General features: G+C 39.0%; 1 protein-coding gene across 6 annotated transcripts in view; it reads right to left on the bottom strand.

Annotated features, from left to right (window-relative positions):
- Positions 1-22,174, bottom strand: part of gria4b (glutamate receptor, ionotropic, AMPA 4b) — a 125,509-nt gene that overhangs the window by 15,415 nt on the left and 87,920 nt on the right. For 5 of the 6 annotated variants that reach the window (XR_005443126.1, XM_038709304.1, XM_038709305.1 and 2 more), the window contains exons 10-11: positions 14,573-14,779; positions 10,137-10,510 (exon numbers count right to left, since the gene is read on the bottom strand). Coding sequence is in view for 5 of the 6 variants with exons in the window: in XM_038709304.1 (XP_038565232.1) it covers positions 10,137-10,510; positions 14,573-14,779 (581 nt within the window). In the remaining variant the exon portion in view is untranslated. Of the gene's footprint in view, positions 1-10,136; positions 10,511-14,572; positions 14,780-18,087; positions 22,087-22,174 lie in introns of those variants that run through there. The other variant, XM_038709306.1, reaches the window with a different exon arrangement.

Genomic DNA, 22,174 nt, shown 5'->3' with positions numbered 1-22,174 from the left:
TTGTATGTGATACTGACATACAGTGTGGAATAATGTTTATTTTCTCAATCTGAAGCCACTAAAAAGGGCATTTAAAGGGTAAAAAGTTTTGAGGAGGTCAAAGATAAAAAGAAACAATCAGGCAAAGTAAATCTCTCAGGATTAAATACACTATCAATCATGTTAGTATCAGTGACCACCAGTCTGCAAACCAGCTGCCATACTGTGATGTGAAGTAGCAAACTTTAATGCGCTCACATTCCCAACTTCCCTCTTTTTTTTCCTTTGATGTGGGGGAAAAAAAAAATGGAATAAAAAGCTGCTGTCAGAGATGATTTGGTGCAGAGTGTGTGTGCAGGTTTTTCCACAGGATTTAGGGGATGTTTGTGGGACAGATAGAAAGAAATGGGGGCAGAGAAGAAAACACAGCAACATGAAGTGGAGGAGGTGATGAAGTTATAGGCATAGGGAGCGGGATAGAGGGGGAGAGCTCGGACCTTGGGGAGAGCCTAAATAAATGAGGTGGTGCTAGTCGGCTCTCGGGGTGATACCTGGGGCGAGACCACAATATTTGACTTATTCATTGCAGACAAACTGTCACTCCAATCCCTCTCTTTGCTCCTACCTATTTTCTGTCCTCAGCCTCCCTCTCCACCTCAGCTGCAGACCTGATATAATATTTCAAATCTGTGTATTACTGTAAGCTCTGAAATAACAACCAGAAGCAAAGAAAGGTTAGGTATAAATCAAAGGTTGGGGTGGAATAACCTGTACTCTAGAAGCTCTTATAATAATTTCAGTATAGCACTAATAACATCAGTACAACAGTCATGTAATGTGGCTCCTCTTTTTAACAGAAATACTGATTTCATTCACATATTATTTCAAATTATTTCTCCTTTCCGTTTCTTTTGATCGCTGTTAAGCTTCAGACAGCAAGACTCAACTCTATATTCTCTTGACTTCTATTGATGTTGCTTAACTGCAATCAAAAAAACTGCAGACTGTAAGTAAATTGAAATGGGAGCAGATCACAAAAAGGGGGATTGTTACTAAAATATGATCAAATACACAAACGGCATAAAACAGGAAACTTAAGATAAAGGCTAAAGGCTGTCTCTAGTAGTCTGTTTCAAAATATTCTTCTGTATTTAAAGACCATAGACCACTATTTGAGAATTTAAATACTTAATCCCTTCATGATCCCTTTAACTGATGTCTATCTGCCAGCTCATACGGCAGCCCTGGCTGCTGAGAAAGCCTGTAGGGTGGGGATATACCATCAAAGATGACCCGGACCCCTTTTAGCTTGGGTATCCTGCGGATCGCCCTGCGTGCGGGATGTCCTGAGGAGATCTAACCTGTTGATAACATCTCTGTTAGCCCCATATCATGCCTGCCAACCTTGAAGAAAGGTTTTCCTCTAGATCTTTCTTTCTGTCTGTTGCTTTGCATTCACACTTTAAACAAGTCCACTAATTTCCTAATGAGCAGACTTAACTTAATGTGTGTGGATGTATAGCCATAACATTACATAAGAGGTGGAGCTGAGGCGACCGAATGAAGCCTGGTTTCTGCTGTTCACCTGTGACAGTTTGCACCTGTCACATAAGCATCCGCATTCTTAATTATGCATAACTTGGCCTTAATATAATATTAATTGGTGATTTATAGCATGGGATTCACTCGCTTTTGGAGCCAGCCTCAAGGGGCCATTCGATGAACTGCATTTTTTTTGGCACTTCAGTGTTGGCTTAATTTTTCAGCACCAGATGTTGCCGCTTGGTTTAAATACAATATCAAATATAAAGTTTATTATTAGAAGTGACATAAAGCGGTTTGTTTACTTTATTAATGTGAGTTTGTTAAAGAACAAAACTTTCAGCAGTTCAAATTGAACCCAAATCTGGTATTGAGCCTTGCAAGAGATAAAATATTTTCAGACTTTTCTCCAATCTTTTTTGTGAAACACTGTTTAGTTTGACATATTAAGGCCTCTAAATATAGTTGAAATGAAGCACAAAAACTCAGGCATGCACTCATGATGTCATGAGCAAAAGGTTACACGAATAAGAATTTCAAGGGCAACTGGAGATGTTTGTTTTTTATTAAAGCTACCTACTTAGCAATGGCTACCACAATAGACAAGCATAAAACACTAAATTGGCTCTTGACTTTGAAGCTACAGACCACCATAATACATGGACACACAATCAGAGCCTCTAGCAATGCCCATAATTTGCAAGAACAGTGCGACAAATCAACTGAGTGTGACGAAGGACAAGCACCGCTGACATAAGCAATAAGTGAAGCAGCAGAACAGCAGTGTGTCAGCTGGATAACAAAGCTAATTGACATTGAATTAATACAATAATGAGAATCTTGCAGATAGACCACTTGAAAGTCATTTCTCCTTTTCAAATGCAGCTTTTGTTGGCCTAAATCCACAGCTCAAATGAAAAGTTATGCTTCATCTGTAGCCATCAGGAAATTTGCCATCAGTATGCACGCACTCTGAGCTAATCAGGACTAATCAAGCCCATCACTGCATTCTCATTAGCTCGCCAGAGATGTGGCAACTATGACTCATCAGAAGAGACAAAGATAATCCATCTGAAGCAATGAGACGGAAGTGACTGACAACACCTGGAATTGCCATGACCAATTACACCTGCATGGAGTGGCAGACGGCTGCCTTGATATTTATATTGATATTTTCTGACTTGTGATGCAGTGATGTGACATCCTGCTGTCTCAGGAGAAGATACCAGAATAACTTAAGTTCTATTCATCTGGGATTTGTAGTCAATTAAATGACTATCATGTAACCATTTCATTTAAGCCCCCCCCCCCCCCCCCCCCATCTTCTCCAGTTTCCACGGAGACATTACCATTGGAGACCAGGATATTAATCACTGAATTAATTATTATGGGGTGTCTTGAGGGAGCAGAAGGGGGCATTAACCCTTATTAAGATAAAGAAAAAGAGGGATACATTCTGTGCCATTTCATCCTCTGCCTTTCCTGTTGGAACCATGTCATGAAATTAGTAAAATGATATGAAGAAAGGTAAAATTACACATCACTAAGAGGGTATAATCACACGGAGGAGACGCGACGAGAAACAGACAATAGATTAATCTAGTAAAAAGGAAGAGTAGGCTGATCATTATTTTAAGTGGTGAAAGAAGTATTCAGATCATCAAGTAAAAGTATAAAAATACTACATTACAAGTAAAAGTCTGCATTTAAAATTTCACTTAAATATAAGTAAATTAGTATAAGCAAAACAACAAAATGTACTTCAAGTTTTAATAGTAAAAGTACTGGCTATGAGAGGCATACTGTTATTGGATCATTATTAGCATTACTTTCACATTGTTGGTCAAGGTGTAGCCAATTTTACCTACTTCACATATTTTTGGGTAGTTTAATGTGTAACAATGGATCATATTTTACATGTTCTTATGGTATCTTATGTGCTAAAAACTTCATTTGAAAAGTAACCAAGCTCTTCAATAAAAGCAGTGCAATGAAAAGTCCAATATTACTCTCTGAACTGTAGTGGGGTTGAAGTATAAAGTAGCATAAAATGGAAGTACCTTAAAAGTACATGTAATGTTCTTCCACAACAGATTGTTTGTAACTTTAGCCTTCTGGCAGTAGTTTATGGATCGTCTTGTTTCACGTAACATTAAATCTCATTTGTAATAAATTCTGTGTAATCATCTGTGCAAATGGCCTAGTTCCAGACCTCTGAATCACCGCTCACATCTCCATTAATAAGGAGGGCTTAATCCTTATACAATGCAGTAATTCTACAGAAACATACTGCTATATCACAGTCATTGATGGCTATTTTGCTGGGATTGCAACCCCCTGGTGTCCCCCTGTTAAACAAAAAAATGCAGCAAATGTTCCCCAGGTCAAATGTTCTATGTATCTTTCCCTGGATCAATATGTGGAAATCACCCACCTTTATGTACAGTATACTGGTGTTACACTAAACCTATGCCCTCACATCTGTCGGCAAGAACTTTTTCTTTACTTTAGACATTGAAAGCTCCACAGTAGCTTAACGGATTTTTACATTTCAAACAGCATTTGAAAGGTCCATCTCCCTTTGTTCTTTTGTAATTTGAACTGCAAAGATACCTTTACCAATTTCTTACAATCTCAGTTTATATCAAGAGACACACCTGCTGGGAACATACAACCCTGGAAACATAGGCCCCCTAAGTCTGCCACAGAGACTAACTCTTACCTGCTATTTGTTTGACAAGTAACCTTTAGCTCTATGGCAACCTCCTGTCTACACCTACAACAAAACCAGCTGAAGGCCAATTAAAATTCATTTGATGCCAACTGGCATGACACTTCCCTTAATGTTGTACAAAGACAATGACGTCCAGTCAAGAATGTTGCTACTAGTTTCTGCCTTGCTTATTGGAAAAATGCAACAAACACCGGCAGCTGCTGTGCCATTCATCATAAACTTTGGCTTTAAAACTTCATACAACAAGACCCAAACAAAGAAGCGCTGAACGCAAAATAGGTTACCTGTGTTGAGTAAGCATGTTTAGCTCAGTATTGGCCATCTAATGTTAGCTTGCTTCTTGCTCTAGCTACGACCTACGGGAGGATAGGTCCGACTGTCGTTAGTTATGAAAAGATGAATGAGAGTTTGTTTGCTTGCCAAACTTGTGGTGGTCGATTAATGTAATCATTTACGTCCTGCTGGCTGCCATCGGGTTAATTATTAACGCTGGCTCCAAACAGTTCACAGTTTTATTGTTGATCATGTAATGTTGCAGTTTTATTTAGTTAACATTACACTGGGTTTGAGAGTCTGGGGAATGTGTTGACTTACAGTAGTTTATAAGCTGTCATTAATTGCATTGCACATTACATGGTTGTGCTCTGTAAGTGAAAAACAGGTTACAGGTTTAATGTTGATCATGTAATGCTGCAGTTTTAGTTATAACGTTACACTGGTTTGAGAGTCTGGGGGATGTGCTGACTTACAGTAGTTTATGAGCTGTGACTGGTTGTAGACGCATTGTACATTAGGCTACATGGTTGTGCCCTGTAAGTGAAAAACAGGTTACAGGTTTATTGTTGATCATGCAACGCTGCAGTTTTAGTTATAACAGACTGGTTTGAGAGTCTGAGGGATGTGTTGACTTACAGTAGTTTATGAGCTGTGACTGGTTGCAGACGCATTGTACATTAGGCTACATGGATGTGCTCTGTAAGTGAAAAACAGGTTACAGGTTTATTGTTGATCCTGTAACGTTTGAGAGTCTGGGAGGTGTGTTGACTTACAGTAATTAATAAGCTGTCATTAATTGCATTGCACATTACATGGTTGTGCTCTGTAAGTGAAAAACAGGTTACAGTTACAGAATCCCTTATAGCTATGCGGTTTTATAAGCAGCCTGGACTGAACGCAGCAGGTGATACAACACTCATTATAACCACGAGAGACTTGAGACTTGACTTGTGAGAATCTCTGGTGGGTGGGCTTATTTATGTATCTATTTTTGCTGATTGAGGAGATAATCAAGCTCTTTAGGCTTCTTCTGCCCAGTGGTTAGTCTTTCTTTACCCCTATGATTTTGTTAGCTGACGGCTAAAAGACTGTAGCAACAGTATCATTCTATGTTTTATTTAATAAGATGTTTTTTTCTGAAATACAATACATTCTACAACTGCATTATCAATTGAAAGCTCAAAACCCTCCTGTTCATGGTTTAACCTTGCAAGCTTGTTTGGAGTTGCAGTTGCACAGTTGAGTTTTTTCTTCCAGCAGAAATTCTGCAAGAGTGGACAATGGAACTCAAGCAAGAACCAACCCGAACGAACAGATCGGAAGTAGCACATACAACTCATTTAAGAGTCTTTTCTTCACTCTTGCCTGATCATTTTGTGAATGAGCCTACAAATGGAGCGCAACATTGTAGCCTTGTTTGGCAATATTAGGGTTAGGGTTAACCCAAAACAAACAAACCTCCTGGATGAAACTTAAAACTAACCCTATCAAAACCTGCTCATATAAGGCTACACTAAACTGTTTCATGCAACAAAAACACTGGAAACTATGTGCACAGCTAATGAAGCTCTTATGTAATCCTTTTGTAGTGGATGAACGTGTAGCCTCTCAAAAGAGACTCTGTTGCATTCAGGCTCCACCGTCCAGCCAGCTCGCAACTGTAACACATGAGTGAGCACTGCGGCCCTCGGCCCAAATTCGTCCCATTCACCTCTGCCCTTGTCACTCCCTCCATGCCGTCTAATCTCCCCTGTGTGAAGGGATTTGCATGTTGCCCTGTCAGGCTAAACTAGACTGGAAGCGCTCCTGAGCTCTGGGGCTCTGTGCTGATGGATTGGGAGAGGGCCATGGGATTAGTAGTGACAGGTGGAATGCAGTGGGGACCACAGCCAGAGACAGAGAGGGTTGAAATGTAGACTTTTCATTCTGATGCCGGCATTGTTGTGCGGCACTTAAGTCCTTATCTGCAGTACACAGGCAGAGATGTGGCGGGCAGGGGTGGTTATGGTGGTGGGTGGGGGTGGTCTGCACATATGTGAACAAAGCAAGTGTACTCCTTAAATGAGTGACCTTAATCAAAGTCATAGGCCCACTATAATCTCCTCTATAGGTTGCTTACGTGAGGCCAGGCTATAATTTCGAAGGCGCTCTAATGTACCTCGGGATCCTCCATCTTGTGTGTGTCTCTGTTCTCCTCTGGTGTGGGGGAGGCTGAAAGATACAGGCTGGTTTGGTCCTTCTTTCATCTCCTAAAATCTTACCAACTCTATTACATTATAAGTTCCATAAGGGCTTAAAGCAGATAAAAGAAATATTATATGAAAGACTTAAAATAACTGTAGGAGCCATTTTAGTAGTAGCTTAAAATAACCCAAACAATCCATCTGCTGGAACTTTAAGCTCGACAAAGCCATTCAAACAGCTAATAAAGGCTTTACAGAAAATAAGAAACCATTAAGAATTATAGGCTTTATCAGTCTATATGTTTCAGCATAACAGTAGACGTCAGCAGAGAGAATGCCAATGTGTGATGACAGACAGCAAGCCTGATCTTTGATTGACAAACAAAGACGACCAACCCTTAAAGGCTGGAGGGGAACACAGCGAGACAGTTAACTGTACAAGCCCCAATTTCTCCACCCTTCCACCAAAGTACGCCATGCTTACTGGACACCAGTCTGCTCGTCTGAAGCCCAAGGAATGCTGAGTTTGAGTCTCGTAAATTTGGCCAAAGGGAAGAGAAGTCACAGACACAGTGAAAGACAACACCTCAAAAATGTGTTCTCAGTGAATCACACAGGTTTCTTATTATGGAGCAGACAGCGAGTCTACAGAACCATGGTCGCTAATGTAAATTGAGCTCAAATACACAGACATGAGACGCACAAGTGTGAAGCCACAACTGCCAAAGCTGACAGACACCAACCTACACACAACAACCTAATTCCCTTACAAGCAGACAACATAGTGTATGCAAGTCAGACACTGAAGGACAATATAGCTGGAGAGAGAGATAGAGACAATGAAATCAATACTAGCAGAGACACACACACACACTCTCCTTTACACAGACACACCACATACACACATTACAAGTGAGATGGCACTGTGCACGTATAGGTATACACACACAGCATTAGCAGCAGACAATGTAGTGCAACACACAAGACAGAAGCTAACAACTCAAAACACAGTACTTGATACTTAAAATCTCTATATTATTCTTTTCAGCTACAGTCCCCAATGCGAATTACCACTGATGTACAGCAGGTTATGTGCACTAACTTACTTAATTGGCTATAATTGGTCAGATGACGTACATCGAATCATCAGTGGCAGATGAAAACCTCATATTTCCAAAATGTGAATATATGACAAACTAGTAATGGTTCAGCATTTTAGAATTACACAAATTCATTTTCTTTACGAGAGAGTAAGATAAAAAGATTCAATCTCATGACTGTGGGTTCAGAAAGGAGCTAGAGATTGGATGTTTTGGCTTAGCTTAGCGAAAAGACTGAAACGGAGTGAAACAGCTAGCCTGTTTTAAGTTTGAATACATGAGTGCCAACACCTCTTAAGTTGCTAGCGGCGTGACTCTAGGAATGGCACCATTGGTTGGTCGGTCCGCCACTTTGGTCCAGGCTGAACATAAACTCTAAAGCCATCGTCATCACCATCATCATCATATTTATATGTCCAATACTTTGGTTTACGACCAAATACCTGTAAAACAAACATTCCAATCAGCCTCTGTTGTATTTAGTGTTTAGTGCTAATAAGCATTTTACCTGCTAAACATCAGCATGTTAACATTGTCATTGTGAGCATGTTGGTATGGTGATGTCAGCATTTAGCTCTAAGCACTGATTTACAGAAGATATACAAAAAGAAACATACACAGCAATTTGTGGGGAATTAACATAATAATGTTGGAAATATATCTTGGGGAACAACAGGCTGTGGCAGGGGTGGATACTGTCTTTTAGTAACAGCTTGTATCATTTGTTAAGTTTTTCTCTGTTTGTGTACAGAAACAAACAAGACACCCTGTTGACTAGAGAGTTTTAGATGTGTTTGTAGATGTTTATTTAAACTTTATATGGAGCCAGGCTAGTTATTTCTATCTGCTTTCAGTCTTTAAGCTAAGCTAAACATATAATGTACGGACTGCAACTCTGCACTTACCACACAGACATGAGATGAATATCAATCTTTCCATCACACAAAAAGAAGGCAAATAAGCTTGAGCTATTCCTTCAACCACAATGCATTTTTTTTCCATCTTTGGGGTCATATTATCTTCTTAACCAGCACAGAATTACATAATTCAGAATTTTAATTTAAGTCAACACTTAAATTAGTAATAAATTATGAGGTTTTCACATCGTTAAGTGCCAACAACAATCCACCTTTGAGTCAATAACAAAAGTCACAACGTGCAAGAATTGGGAGTATTAAAATATTTTCATGGTTTATGATGGAAGCTGCAGCTTGAATGTGAATGTCAGCTGCGACTCAAGCTAAGGACACACTACACAGCTGTTAGGAATGGGAAAATAATACAAATCAAACAGATAATTTTCCATCTGCTGTTGCACAGATTAGCTGAATTTGGAAACTAGTGACTACTGGTTTTTAGTGTTAATTACTTTTCAACATGATTAACAACATCAAGATTTAGCATACTGATTTGGTTATTTGCTCTTTTTCACTGTTACAGGCTATTGCTTGTCACAGTCACAAGCTTGTGTCAATCCAACATGTTTGAAATACTGATGAAGGTATTAACTAAATTGGCAGGCAAGGGATTTTAGTACTCCATAGACTGTAAATAAAGATGGACGACATGACGGCCACCCAAAAGTAAAGCCAAGAAATCTCGTTCTGGTGGCTACGCACAGTAAATGCCAAATACATTTTTCCCAAAGATTGTTTCTGTCATTTTAGGTAGTTCTTCTCATGAAGTGCATGTACATTTTTTGGATTTAATTAGTTATTTGGCACTATAAAAAGGGGGTTTCACATAATGACAGCTGAGTCTTGCTTGCAATTGAGCTGATCACTAGTGCGCAGTCTGCAAATGACATCACCAGCGCAAGATTGCAGCGCCCATATCCGGAATATTTTGTAAGGATACACAATTAATTGAAATCTTATCGAAAATTGTAACATGGTCTACTGCAATTTTGTGTAGTAATGTATACCAATAAATTAAATACTGTGGTGCTGCAGAGATGTCCTGACCTACACACCATTTTCTACAGACTTAAGAAAACATTTTTGTTTGGTATGGATTGTTGCAGAAATCACACCACAATAATTTAAATATGTTTTTTAATGAAAATGAAAATTTTTATGTAAAAATGATCATTCCTTCAATATCAGAAATCGCAATTATTCACCCCTAAAACAGCGGGAGGAAGTAAAGACAGTTGTCATCGATCTTAATTTACAGTCTATGGTCCATAGTAACACGGACACAATCCAATCGGACATGATGGTACATAGTAATTATTATTGCCATAAAAGTCATGTAATGTGTCCCTACTTGAGGACAAAAAACTAACAAGCTAGACTTTGCATCAAACATAGTTTGTTTTACCTGGGGGAGATGTCACAGCCTTGCTGCATGAAGGCGCCTAGGGAAAACCAGAGGGAGTTGAAGATACCAAACTCATTGGGGGGCTGGTCGCTTGGCTGACCGTCGGTACCCTCTTCGGGCTCCTCGGTGTGCCATTCATACGGGCTGAAGCGGCTGACCAGGAAGAGCACCACGCTCACGCCGATATAGGCGAACACGATGCACATCCAGATCTCGTAGGCCAACGGGTCCAGGAAGGAGAACACCCCTGGTTTGGATTTTTGGGGTTTTTTGATCATGATGGAAATGCCCAGCGACATGAAGGGCTTGGAGAAGTCGATCACCTCCTCCCGGACCAACGTGATAGTCAAAGGGGCCACAGCGATTTCCGCTTTCTGTAGGGATTTGGATAAAAAGGGAATTTGATTAGTCATCTGAATGAGCCTCTCGGAGTGCAACTCTAAATCCAAATGATGACAGATAAACAAATGCAAATGGTGGATCATCTCTCTGAACTGGGCCATGCAACAATCAAACATCACTTAGTCACAGATATGACATCAGCCAGCCAGCCATCAGTAAACAACACAACAACAATTACCCCATTTCTTTTCTCCTCAGCTCATGTCATTTTATCTGAATTTCTCCCTTGACTGAACAAATCTCAGACCGATCAAGTTTAGACGGCGGCTGAATACATCTCAGAGTGATCAAGTTAAGACAGAGGGAGAAAGAAAGAAAATTGAAAATGAAATTCTGAACCCCTCTCTAAAGCTGAGAGGCTTAGCTGGAACTCCGGGAGAATCAGCAAAGAGGATGAAATAATGTGTCAGAAATATATGCTTACAGCACAGGAAGGCAAAAATGGGATACAGCCACCTCTGAGGTCTGCAGCTGTGGAAGTGCTCACTAGCTTGCTGAAAATCCACAAACCAGATTACAGTTAGTGATTTAGCAACACTCGTGACCTTGTCTGCCTGGCTTGGGAGCAAAGGGCTTAATATCAGCAAGAATTTAAAGTTTCATTACGACCATCTTAAGGAGGTAGGAAAGGAGAAAACAGGGATGAGGGAAAGAAAATGAAAGAGATTTAAGTTCTTTCATCCTCAGCAAAATGCACTAAGATGACAGCCTCAGGGCATTTAGTGTGTGCTAAAATACATGGCAGGTTAAAAGGAGGCAGGGCTTTTGTGGTAACGTGAGGCTTTTCAGGGAGAACCGGGAAGAAATGAATGGTCTCTAAGCAAAGTCTTAGACTGGAAAATGCTGACAGCTTCCATGTCCTCAGACGTTGCCATGAACGCTGTAGAAAAAGCTACCAGCTTCCCCTATGCCCCCAATCACACACTCAATAGTGCAATACTGGCTATTCACACTGGTGCACAGAGTATATTTTCAAATGCACAAACTCATATACATACTACTACGGTATTACTATGCTTGTGAGGGCCTTCCACTAGCATTGCTATTTCTTTCCAGCACACATATACCATTAAGTTATGATGTGGAATATTTTAGTTTATCTTGCATGTAATAATTACTACAAAATTATCATAGACATCTGCATCAGATGAAAACTATGACTAGAAAAGAACAAATAAATCCTGCACACTATTGATAACTGGTGATAGCCCATAATAAAAATGACAATTAGGGGGTGCCTGTTTGTTTTAATAGGCTATGTATATGGCACAGCTGCTGTTTGTCTAAATTAACTTTACCAGATGAAGCTCTGAGGATTGAAATATCGTAAAGAAAGTAAGTGATCGACAGTGGTATGGTTACCTTGACACATAATGCCTTTAAGATTATGTTATCAACATAATGGGGAAATATCTTTTTAATCTAACCTGCAAATTTTTGCCGCCACTTATTTCACATGTTGCCCTTACTAAAGCATGACAGTGTTTAAGTAGCCTAAACCTAATAATACGTAAGAACATGTTTGAGGGGTTATCACAGGTGAATTTAGGATATACAGGGTTTAATGTGAAGCCTTCCTAAATATTAAGGATCTAGTGAGCTTTCTACAACGTTTTTTGACAGGACATGACCAAATGAAACTGTAATTTCTCTGATCAGAGATTAATGTTATTACTCACAATAAAAGTTAAGTTAGTAAAAGTTAATTTATCCATGTCATTTATTGTCTATGATGAAGTTGTAAAGCCTTTAGTTCCAGGTACATAAAGAACCCACGGATTACAATGATGCATTTGTTGCTTGGATTACTGTTCCGTAATAAGCAATTATATTTGAAGCTTTAGAATTTCTAATGCATTTTCTTACTACATTTTTCTGGATCTGGGTCTTGACTGAATCTATTCACATAAACTGTTTCTTTAATAACCCTGGTTACCCTGAAAAAGAAAATGTGCGATATATTCATATTTGAAGCTAATAAGGGACTTTGAGAGGTATATAAATGGAAGTAGTCAAAAACACAACTTCTGGTCTGGGACTGACAGGGTTTCAGTAAAAAGCTGTCAGATGACAACTTTACTGTATGAAGGACATTTTTTCCTGTCAGGGGATTTAACTATTAATTATGAAATTTTGCCCATCATGTCTTCCATTCAAAGCAAAGCTTTTGGACAGGATGGGGTTTGACCCACAGTGCTTGTTAAAGAGATGAAAATAGCAGAGAACACAGCTGCACTTTTTATTCCTGTGCTTTTGACCAACCTGGTTAGTCTTTACACCAGAAAGTGCAGTATTCTGCTTTATCAGTCCTGACACATCCCGAACTGTGCCTCTCCTCGCATTCACTGCAGTCGACTTCATAGTAAGTCACTGCAGTACCAAAGAAGCGCTGGTAAGACAAACACTTTGTGAAAATGCCACTTAGCTCATTGCAAAAGGGCTAGAATAAACTGCGGTTTCTGTTTTAAACAAATTGCTACTAATGTGAACAGAAAACCCATCATTTCCTGCATAGTAGAGAATGTTTTCTGGGAAAAGTAAACTTAAAAACTAGATAAAGATTAAACAACTATTGTTCTATGGTCTCCATCGGTGTGTCTGGATTGTTAATCAAACCTTAACTGAACCTAAATTCAATTTTAATTCAGTGAGACAAAATCTTCACTTTGAATGTTTTTTGATCTTTCTATCCTCCATTCTAGGCTGTTTTTGTCCTCAAAAACATTCACGTACAAGATCACAAACACCCCACTCATCATCCCATACCATAGGCTTGCATCCACTTTGATTCGACTGCAAGGTCAGCAGCAGAAAGACACTTCACCAGCAAATCAAATCACCTTTATCAAGCTCCACACCTCCACATTTCCTCTTTAACCCCTCCAAAAGCTCAGCTCTAATGCTCCACTAATTCTCCTCTTCTCGCAACATTAATACCACCAGAGAATTCAAGCCTGTTTACAATTTCATTTCAGATGGGTTTAATTATCTCAGCAACAGCAACAATGTACAGAATCTGTAGATCAATAAACTGTTAGTACAGAGAGCTTCAATAAAATATATATCCTGCACACATAACAAGACATACTTACTGTATATAGTCATATTTTATTAAGATATCTCCCTGATCTGTTTCCATTTTCATTTGCTGTTGATGCAAACTGAACACTTCTTTCATGTATACCTGTTGTCTTTTCCGGACACTATATTATGTTTTTCCCCTCACCACTACTTCAACAGTCATATCATACTCACCACTGCTGTGACAGTTTTTTCTTCACTCTTCTAGCTGCTTCCAATTTTGCATTCTTACTGCAAGGATGTTTCACAATAAGCTTTTAATTTGAATCATCTGCAGCAAGTGTTGAGTTTTACTGACATCAGCTAAGCAGAGATCAAAAAATGCAAATGCTATTTTAAGAAATGATTAAAAATGAATGAAAACAATTTGGTTGTTGATAACAGAAACTAAGATAAGCAGATTTGTGAGTATGACATGAGTTGGTTGTTGTACTGATGGAATTAGTTCTATGAAAATGTACATTAAGCTTAATTTACCATGTGAGCTATGTTTTTGTTAGCATTCGTGCTGGCTAATGCTATTATTTGAGACGCCATTACTCTGCTATTTATTTGCAATTAATGATTTTTATTTAGGAATTTGATGATGAAATTTTAACAAGCACAGATATACGTATATTAAGTCCACATTTTTATGACTTTATTGTGATCATTACAAGGTCATCGGGATAACAAATGCTGAATATATTCTCATGCAGTTGACTCTGATGACTAATTTCTGGCCATTTTCAGTTTTAAGAAAGCTGAAAACCAATTTCTCTGTCAAAAGCCAAGCTGCTGTACAAATGTATTGTTAGTAACAGATTTGAAGAAGACACAGTTTTGTCTCTAAATACCATCATAAATCTCACTGACAGCATACAATTAAAGTTTGAATGAGAAGAATCAGCTTAGATGAAAAGCTGGGAGAAGAAGCATCCTGTTTTTTAAATTATGGAAATAAAAGTTCTTACCCCGTACACCAGCTCCCCGACCATGCCGTTCCAGATCTTCGTCTCTGGGTCCCTCGCGCCGTACTTTCCATCGGGAACGATGGAGATTTTGTACTTGATGCCGATGTGTTTGGCGATCTCCGAGGCCAGGTCCACACAGTAGCCCTCGTACTGGTCGTTGCCCTCGTACATCTCCCAGTTCTTCTTAAGCATCACATAGGGACCCTCCTACACAAGGGACCATAACCAGTGAACCAAACCGTCAGACAGACAAACACACAGACATGGGGGCTCGCACAATGGTTCATCGACACACAGCAACAGACAACAGAATGACAAATAGGAACTGTAGCTCATTAATACCAGGGTTGAGGTTAAAGGTACCCCAGGAAGTTTTCAACCACTAGAAATGCTAAGGAGCAGTGTTTTGATGAGTGGGCCCCAGTTTTGTTTGTATCTAACGCGCAAGCATGCAGGAGATGCAATATACATTCTTGCTGATGGTTTCATGCTATTTCATTGATCGACATTTGGTGGCAGTAAAACCCTTTGACACAGACAACAAGTGCGGAAGAAGATTGCTAGCAGGCAAACATGAATGTAAACAGTGTAGAGTAGGCTTTAAATATTTTATAAGGCAGGAAATGCATTTGACATTTATGTTAGACCTCAAGGATACACACAATGTATTTTGGTGAGAAACACTGATAAATTATAGTTTATTTACAAGAAAACTCTTTAGGGTACCTTCAGTTTCAATTCAGTCAGTTTATGAAATGGATTTTCTTTAGTAATTAACATTTGATTTTTCATAAAGCAATCAAAATAGTAACATTTAAAACTGCACCAGGCAAGATTTTATAGAAAAATTAAGAAAAAAAAGTTTGGCATCATCGCTGACTGACATGATGCAGCTAGTTACCTAAATTAAAGGTCTCTAATCTGGAGTATAGCACAGTCTTCATTCATATACTATTCTGAGAATATGGACTGTATCATGATGTGATAGGTTTGTTGTTGAGGTTGAAAACAAAACACAGGGCCTTACTTGCCAAATTCGATCAAAATTGAAACAAAAACTGATTGGATGTTCGTTACGGCGATGCACCTCGGGAGTCATAGTAACTTCCCTCCTTGGTTTTCTATGTAAACCTGCATGTATCTTTGTCATTTCATTAAAAAAAAAACAGTTTTCAGAGACAGTTGTTCATCTTTCGCGCTGATGATTCAACCTGGAGAATTTCATGCCCATCCAAGTTGTGGAAGTACTCCAACTGTTCAGTCACCTAATATTATCTGCAGAAAATGAACAAGACTTTTACTTCTGGAACCCTGGACTACGAAACAAATTCTCCGATTTCGCAACTTCAAAAAATTAATGTATTTTCCACTACCACTCGAGTGTATCAAAGTAAAAAATACATAGTGCAGCTTCAAATGTAATGACTTTAAACTGACTTGATCCTTTGATCCTCTGCTTAAGACAATTTAGTGAACAACAGGAAGGGATGCATGTGTAATGATGACAGTCTTATGCTGTATATACACAGCACAGACTAGAGTTTAGGCAGGAAGGAGAAGAAAAATCATCAAAGTGTTAATGTGGATGCATGATACACAGAGACTCAAAGAGAAGGGAGGAAAGTATGACTAAGCAGGAATGGAGGCCGACATAAAGCCGAAGGGAAGTGAGAAATGAGCTGCAGTCAGACTGAATGACTTAATACCTAAAACAAGCCTGACTCGACTTGAACACTTAAAGTAATCAGGGGTGGCTACATCAGTCTAAAACTGTAACCAGCAGTAGGTTATAGATCATTGGATTTGCTGTTGCTAAGAAAGTGATCTAAATGTAAACCTCGTCTAGTTTCTGCGCTTATACTTCCAAACAAATTACTTCTGTCATAGAAGGTAGCCTATTGCATATTGAGAACGGGAGCAATTTATTCCTGAGATGCATTTGCTTGACATTGCCCCGGGCCAAAGCAATGTAACCAAAGACTCCAATGGGGGGAGAATGCAAATGCTCGGGTGAGCCTGCAGCGCAACAAAATGTTAATGTACAACACAATGATTTCACAATTTAGCAGCTTCTTGTCAAAATAAGACATTTGGGATCTGAAATATATGTTTCACAATAGCTCTTGCACAAAAAATTATAATATAGTAATTGTAGTAATTTTACAGTGGTATTTAAGCTCAGTCCTTGCAGAATTTACACAACACAAAAACATTTTTCCCTTCAAGTGGGTTATAATGCATCATGAAGCATCAAGTGAATTAATAATAATAATTTATAATTAATAATTTGACAAGCTGATTACAAAATTGTCATACAATACAGTGTAGTAAATGCGAACTCTAATCATAATAAAAAAAGCAATACAATCAAAATGCTTAAAAGCCATAACAGATTAACCTGCTATGGGTTCCTGGAGCTATGTAACCTGTCATAAAGCAGACTTCACTTCACATGGCAGATTGGTTTCTGAAGAAAAATACAATCAAACAGCAAACATCCTAGAGCACAATCCTGCCATACGCTATCTGTGTATGAGATAGTTTGTGTAAAATTTATTTAGGAATATGCAGCACATAAGCACAACATAAACTAAAATAATAAAGGTTTGAAGCTAGATTATGGAACAGGAAAAAATGACACTCTGCTTTATTAAGTATTTAAACTTACTATACTAAACTATTCAAATTGCCACACAGTAAAACTGGTGCCTTTGGGGTCCCTGAAGGTCTGGGCTGTCTGTGTTTTTGCTTTCCTTTAACTTCAGAATTTTCTTTCAAGTTATGTCAAAATTTGCATGAAATAAAACCTATAGGCATATTTCATCGCTAGCCAGTCAATTATTTACATTCTATAATGACCTCTATGAAGTAGTTGTCATTTTATTGTCAGAGTCCGCCATTCCCTCACAGGGTTCAAATGTCCTACCTACCAGCAAGAGATAACCTACACAGCCTTACTGTTTGTAATTTTATCTGATTGATATTAGCCTCACTGTTTATTTTCGCTCTGCTAACAGTGTATCAGACTTTGCCTCCTGCCTCTGCTTCACATTAAAAGCATTCAAGTACTGAAACTTATGGGGGCTTTTATTTTGAAGGAGTGACAGGAAACGCCACGTATCAGCACCGTAGTTAGCGCTGATTATTCAACTAATACCTGTCTACAAAACAATACATGGATAATTTTGGCATTTTTTTTGACAGTTGGTCTGTTTTAAATACTCCGGGGGAATGGACGAAGAAGGAGCATTCACAGTGGTCTGCAGGCAACATGCTGCTCGCCTCCAACTATTCATCAATTTGTATATGTTTGTATACATCTATTGTAATGACTCTGGCACCACTTCAAGTAAAGCAATACCATGCTTTCTTCTACTAAAAAACGGAATTCATGATACTCTTTTAATAAATCTTAACCATTTTTAATAATGAAGACTTAATTTACAAGTTGATCTTTGCAGATATTTTGGATGTGTATCAGAGGGACAACATCCCTAATCCACATGATTTATGATATCAGGGTGTATGGCAGTGCTGGCAGCCAGAGGAGCAGAGGGAGCGGCAGAGATAAAGGATGCAGTCAGTGTTTCTGGCATGAGAAGAGAGCAGTGCTTCAGAGGTCTTCACAGCAAAGGCCAGCATGGTTGACAGGCTGGTCAATAATCCCAGCCACACTGATTCACTCACTGCCTAATGAGACTAATTAACATGCTATTAAAAGTACACACACACTACAGGGCCAACTTCATGTCACAAATCCACATATATGAATATCAGGGTGCACACACATCAGAATTGTTAGACTGTGGTGCTAAAATCTGCCAGTTTGGTTTTGCCTTTGAGTTTTTTGTAAGATAAACAATCTGTGGCACACTCTGGTTATATGAGGAATAATAAGCAGCAGAAATTATGATTCATATTGTACAATAACTTGACAACAAAAACATTTTATGCAGCAAATACACCATAACGCTTTCCCAGTAAGTGACTCATTTCTGGGTCTCGGTCATCAGTAGCCACTTAAGGCACTAATCACATTTTTATTTGATTTAATGCGGTTGTATGACATTGAAAAGGGGCAGCACAATTAAAGCACAATATAGAAAATATTTACAAATGTCCACTGTGCTTTTTTCACATGAAGTGCACTCGACAGGCTGTTGCGGTGGGCCAAGGGTTTTAGATCACCTTGGTGCTTTAATGAATGCCAATATTGTTATAGCTGAGCCTTGACCTCATATAACACCTGTACACTTGCAGCAGTCACTGCTTACTACTGGCAGCAATAAAAATGAACATAAAAAGCAGAATACAAGATTGAAACTGCATTTTGTTTTCTTACACTAAAACCCTATTACTTATTTTTCATCAGGTTAACTGAAACAAGGGTTACAAGTCAGATTTAGCAAACCCTCTTAACTGCAAAAATGTTTTGTAAATTCATTCGTTTCAACATGATGAATGGTGTAATTCGACAATACTGCCACAGTTTGACACAAGGCTACCTGTTCAGCTCCATTTGTGGTAAATTTTCATAAATAAAAATGTTACCCAAGAGGAAAAAGAAAACCTTGGATCAGCATACAACATAACATATTTAGTAGTGTCAGTGGTGCTATTAGGGGGGCTGAAAAATTATCATTACACCTTGCAACACAGTGTCTTTGTAAAGATTTGGTGCAAAGAAGAAATGGTTTGACATAAAGTTAGATGCCAAAAAATGTCTTAAAACAGTCCATAACTTAGAGGATGTTAGTCACAGAGGTGGACAAGAGAATACAATATATGGACCACTAGTGATTTTTGTTTGGTCCTGAAGGTAATCATTTGTACATGCTACTTAAGACGCAAGGTGTCCCACTATGCTCTCAAACCATTTATGTAGTTGCATCATCTTGGTCCACAAAATCCACACACATTCCTTGAACAAAGGCTAAACAAAAATATAATTATAACAGGACCTTGCCTGTACTTCTACCATCTGGCTGATTGATAGGGTGGCAGGTTTAAATTGCAATGGAGAAATTTAAAGCCAAGACACACTTCATCAAAGCTTTTAGCCTTGTCCTGCCATTAAGATGACAGTCAAACTTTGTCCTTGTCTTTGGGAGCTTCAGCGTTGAAGCAGCAACCTCCAGGCAGCTATGGCCTGAGCCTTCATAGAGCTCTGTTAACGCCTTGTGTTAAAGACAAATAATAGCTATATTAACTATAAATCAAATAGACCAGACAAAAGAAGATTACAATGTGATTGAAGATCTACTCATAATCAAATGGATTTGCTAACACATGTAGGGTTCTGACACAGTCTTATCTTTAGCCCCATTCAAAAACTTCATTATCTTAGCTACCCATAATGTTCAAAATAAAAGTCAATATCAGCTTCTAGCCATGCAACATTCAGAGTGCTAACAAGCAGCAGCAGCTACAATCTGACTACTAGCTTACAAGGCCTGTTTTGGACTGTCTACTATATAAAAGCAGCTGTGTGCTGCTTTTTAACGAAGGTGGACGAGTTTACCCAACATAACATGTTTTTATTGCTGCACCTTAACAAACAATTGTGGGTCTTGCCAACAGTTGTTTGAGTAGCCACAGGGGGCAGCATTAAGCCCATTACAGCTTGGCATACCAGACTGAAATGAGGGATGAGTCAAAGACTGGAAAAACACTTGTAACCAATATTCAAAGCAGGAACAAATCAAACAAATTGAAACAAGATGTAATGTCTATCTATTGTCACAGGTTCTGCTTTTGTTTTCTTCTCTGCCGAGTTCATGGAACTAAATTGCAAGTTCCAGGAACGTCCAGGAGTTGCTGCTTGTGCTGCTGTAACTGATCAAGCAGATGTGCCGCAGACTTTAGCAACCTAACCCCCCCCTCTCTTTCTGTTTCTGACTCTGCCAATCATATGTGTGATGATGTGTGTCGTGCTGTAAGTAGATATGCAACGCCCACTGGGAAGTGGGAAGAGAGCATAGCCAATGTCACTCTATCTATAAACTTATCTACTAACTAGCAAGGCAGAAGAACCTTTCGAAAGCAAGCACATAATTTTGTCTATGAAATTACAAAAATATAGTGTTGGGTTAGGTTTACTTCTCAAATTTGGCAGTACCAGGCTGGTCTGTAAGTCCCGGGTTTAGACCGTGTTCGGGTCTCGGTTTTAAGCCAGTGCAGAACTTTAGTGTGTCATTGCATCAAAACAAGGATGACTACAACAAAAGCACTGGCAGAATTTCTGATCCAACACATAGATAAAGCAAGTCGAAAGAAGACTAAACAACATATAGAAAAAGATCACAATGCACTCTGTGGGGCACAGTAAAAAACTATGGAGTAGTTTGAAGCTCTGGACACCATTCTGGGCAACCAAACACATTGTCCTGGTCCCAGATGTACCTTGGATCCAGTCTGAGGTTAAACATAGAACTTATGTTTGCATAAACGTGAAATAAAAATCAATAATTTCATCACCACTTCTAGTACAAAAGCTTCACAATGTTCATTAAAGTTTAAATCTACAGTCAGATGACAAAATTGATTGTCATTTCACTGCTGTGCATACAGTGCCAAGACGGATCTATACACTGTAACCAGAGAGCAACTGGCCTATGTTGGATGACAAAAAAAAGCATATTTTCACAAATGCTGAACTGTTCCTTTATAACTACTCCATGTTACATGAAGTTCCTAAGACATGGAGGCAGCCTTGATGAAATATAAAACTGAAACACTTCATTAATTTTATGCTAAACAAAGATTATTCTTATGAACATTAAAAGTGAGAGTGAAAGGCAGCCATCACAGTATAACTATAATATCATGCTGCATAAAAGCGTGATGGATATGAACTAGGATGATTATGAGAGCATTAGTCTTTCTAAGCTGTTTTAAAGCTTACAGGAAACCCTCTGAATGTGTAATACACTGTAGGGTAGAGCAGGTAGTCAGAGAAGGTGAGAGATTTAGAGCAAACCAGAATTCAGTTAGACATTATATATATTCATTCTGGTACCGCCTCACTTTATAGTTCAGGGTCCATAGAGTTTAGCAAAAATTACAAATTCAAACTAGGCTGGGATTCAAGCTGTGATTGGCCACACAAACACACCGGGCATGACAATGTATGAATCTAACACAAAAACAGGTGTAGTGGGAGCTTGTTTATGCTAGTAAACAGACACTGTGCTGTTTGGAGCTGGGGACCCATTTTAGCCTCAATGGGTGTCCATCCACAAGCACCGTCCTTAAAAGAGACTTTTTCCCTCCATTTGCATTTCATTTTCCTCTCGAGGGGCTCCATTACGGGTCTGAGTGGCTCCATTTCTTGTTCAGTTTTATGAACAGGGTGTCCATTAACATAGGTGCTGTGTCTCTCCTCTCGCCCAGTGTCTTTAGGGCTTCATTTTGGCTCGGGTTGTTGTGTCCATCACTCTGCCATTAAGGGCTTTCAAATCCTGCTTGCGTCCAACTGGGGCTCAGTTTCTTAAAATGGGGTTCCTCATCAGGGGCTGAAAAGAGGGAGGATTGTGCTGAGCTGTGACTCTCCATTCCCACCGTCTTCCCTCCTCCACTCAGCTGCTACATGTACGCTCAACA

Source organism: Micropterus salmoides, unplaced genomic scaffold (assembly GCF_014851395.1).
Source record: "Micropterus salmoides isolate LMB-PRFRI ecotype aquatic unplaced genomic scaffold, ASM1485139v1 Ms_hic_scaffold_9, whole genome shotgun sequence".
Taxonomy (NCBI): Eukaryota; Metazoa; Chordata; class Actinopteri; order Centrarchiformes; family Centrarchidae; genus Micropterus; species Micropterus salmoides.
This window is presented reverse-complemented; position numbering and strand designations above follow the sequence as displayed.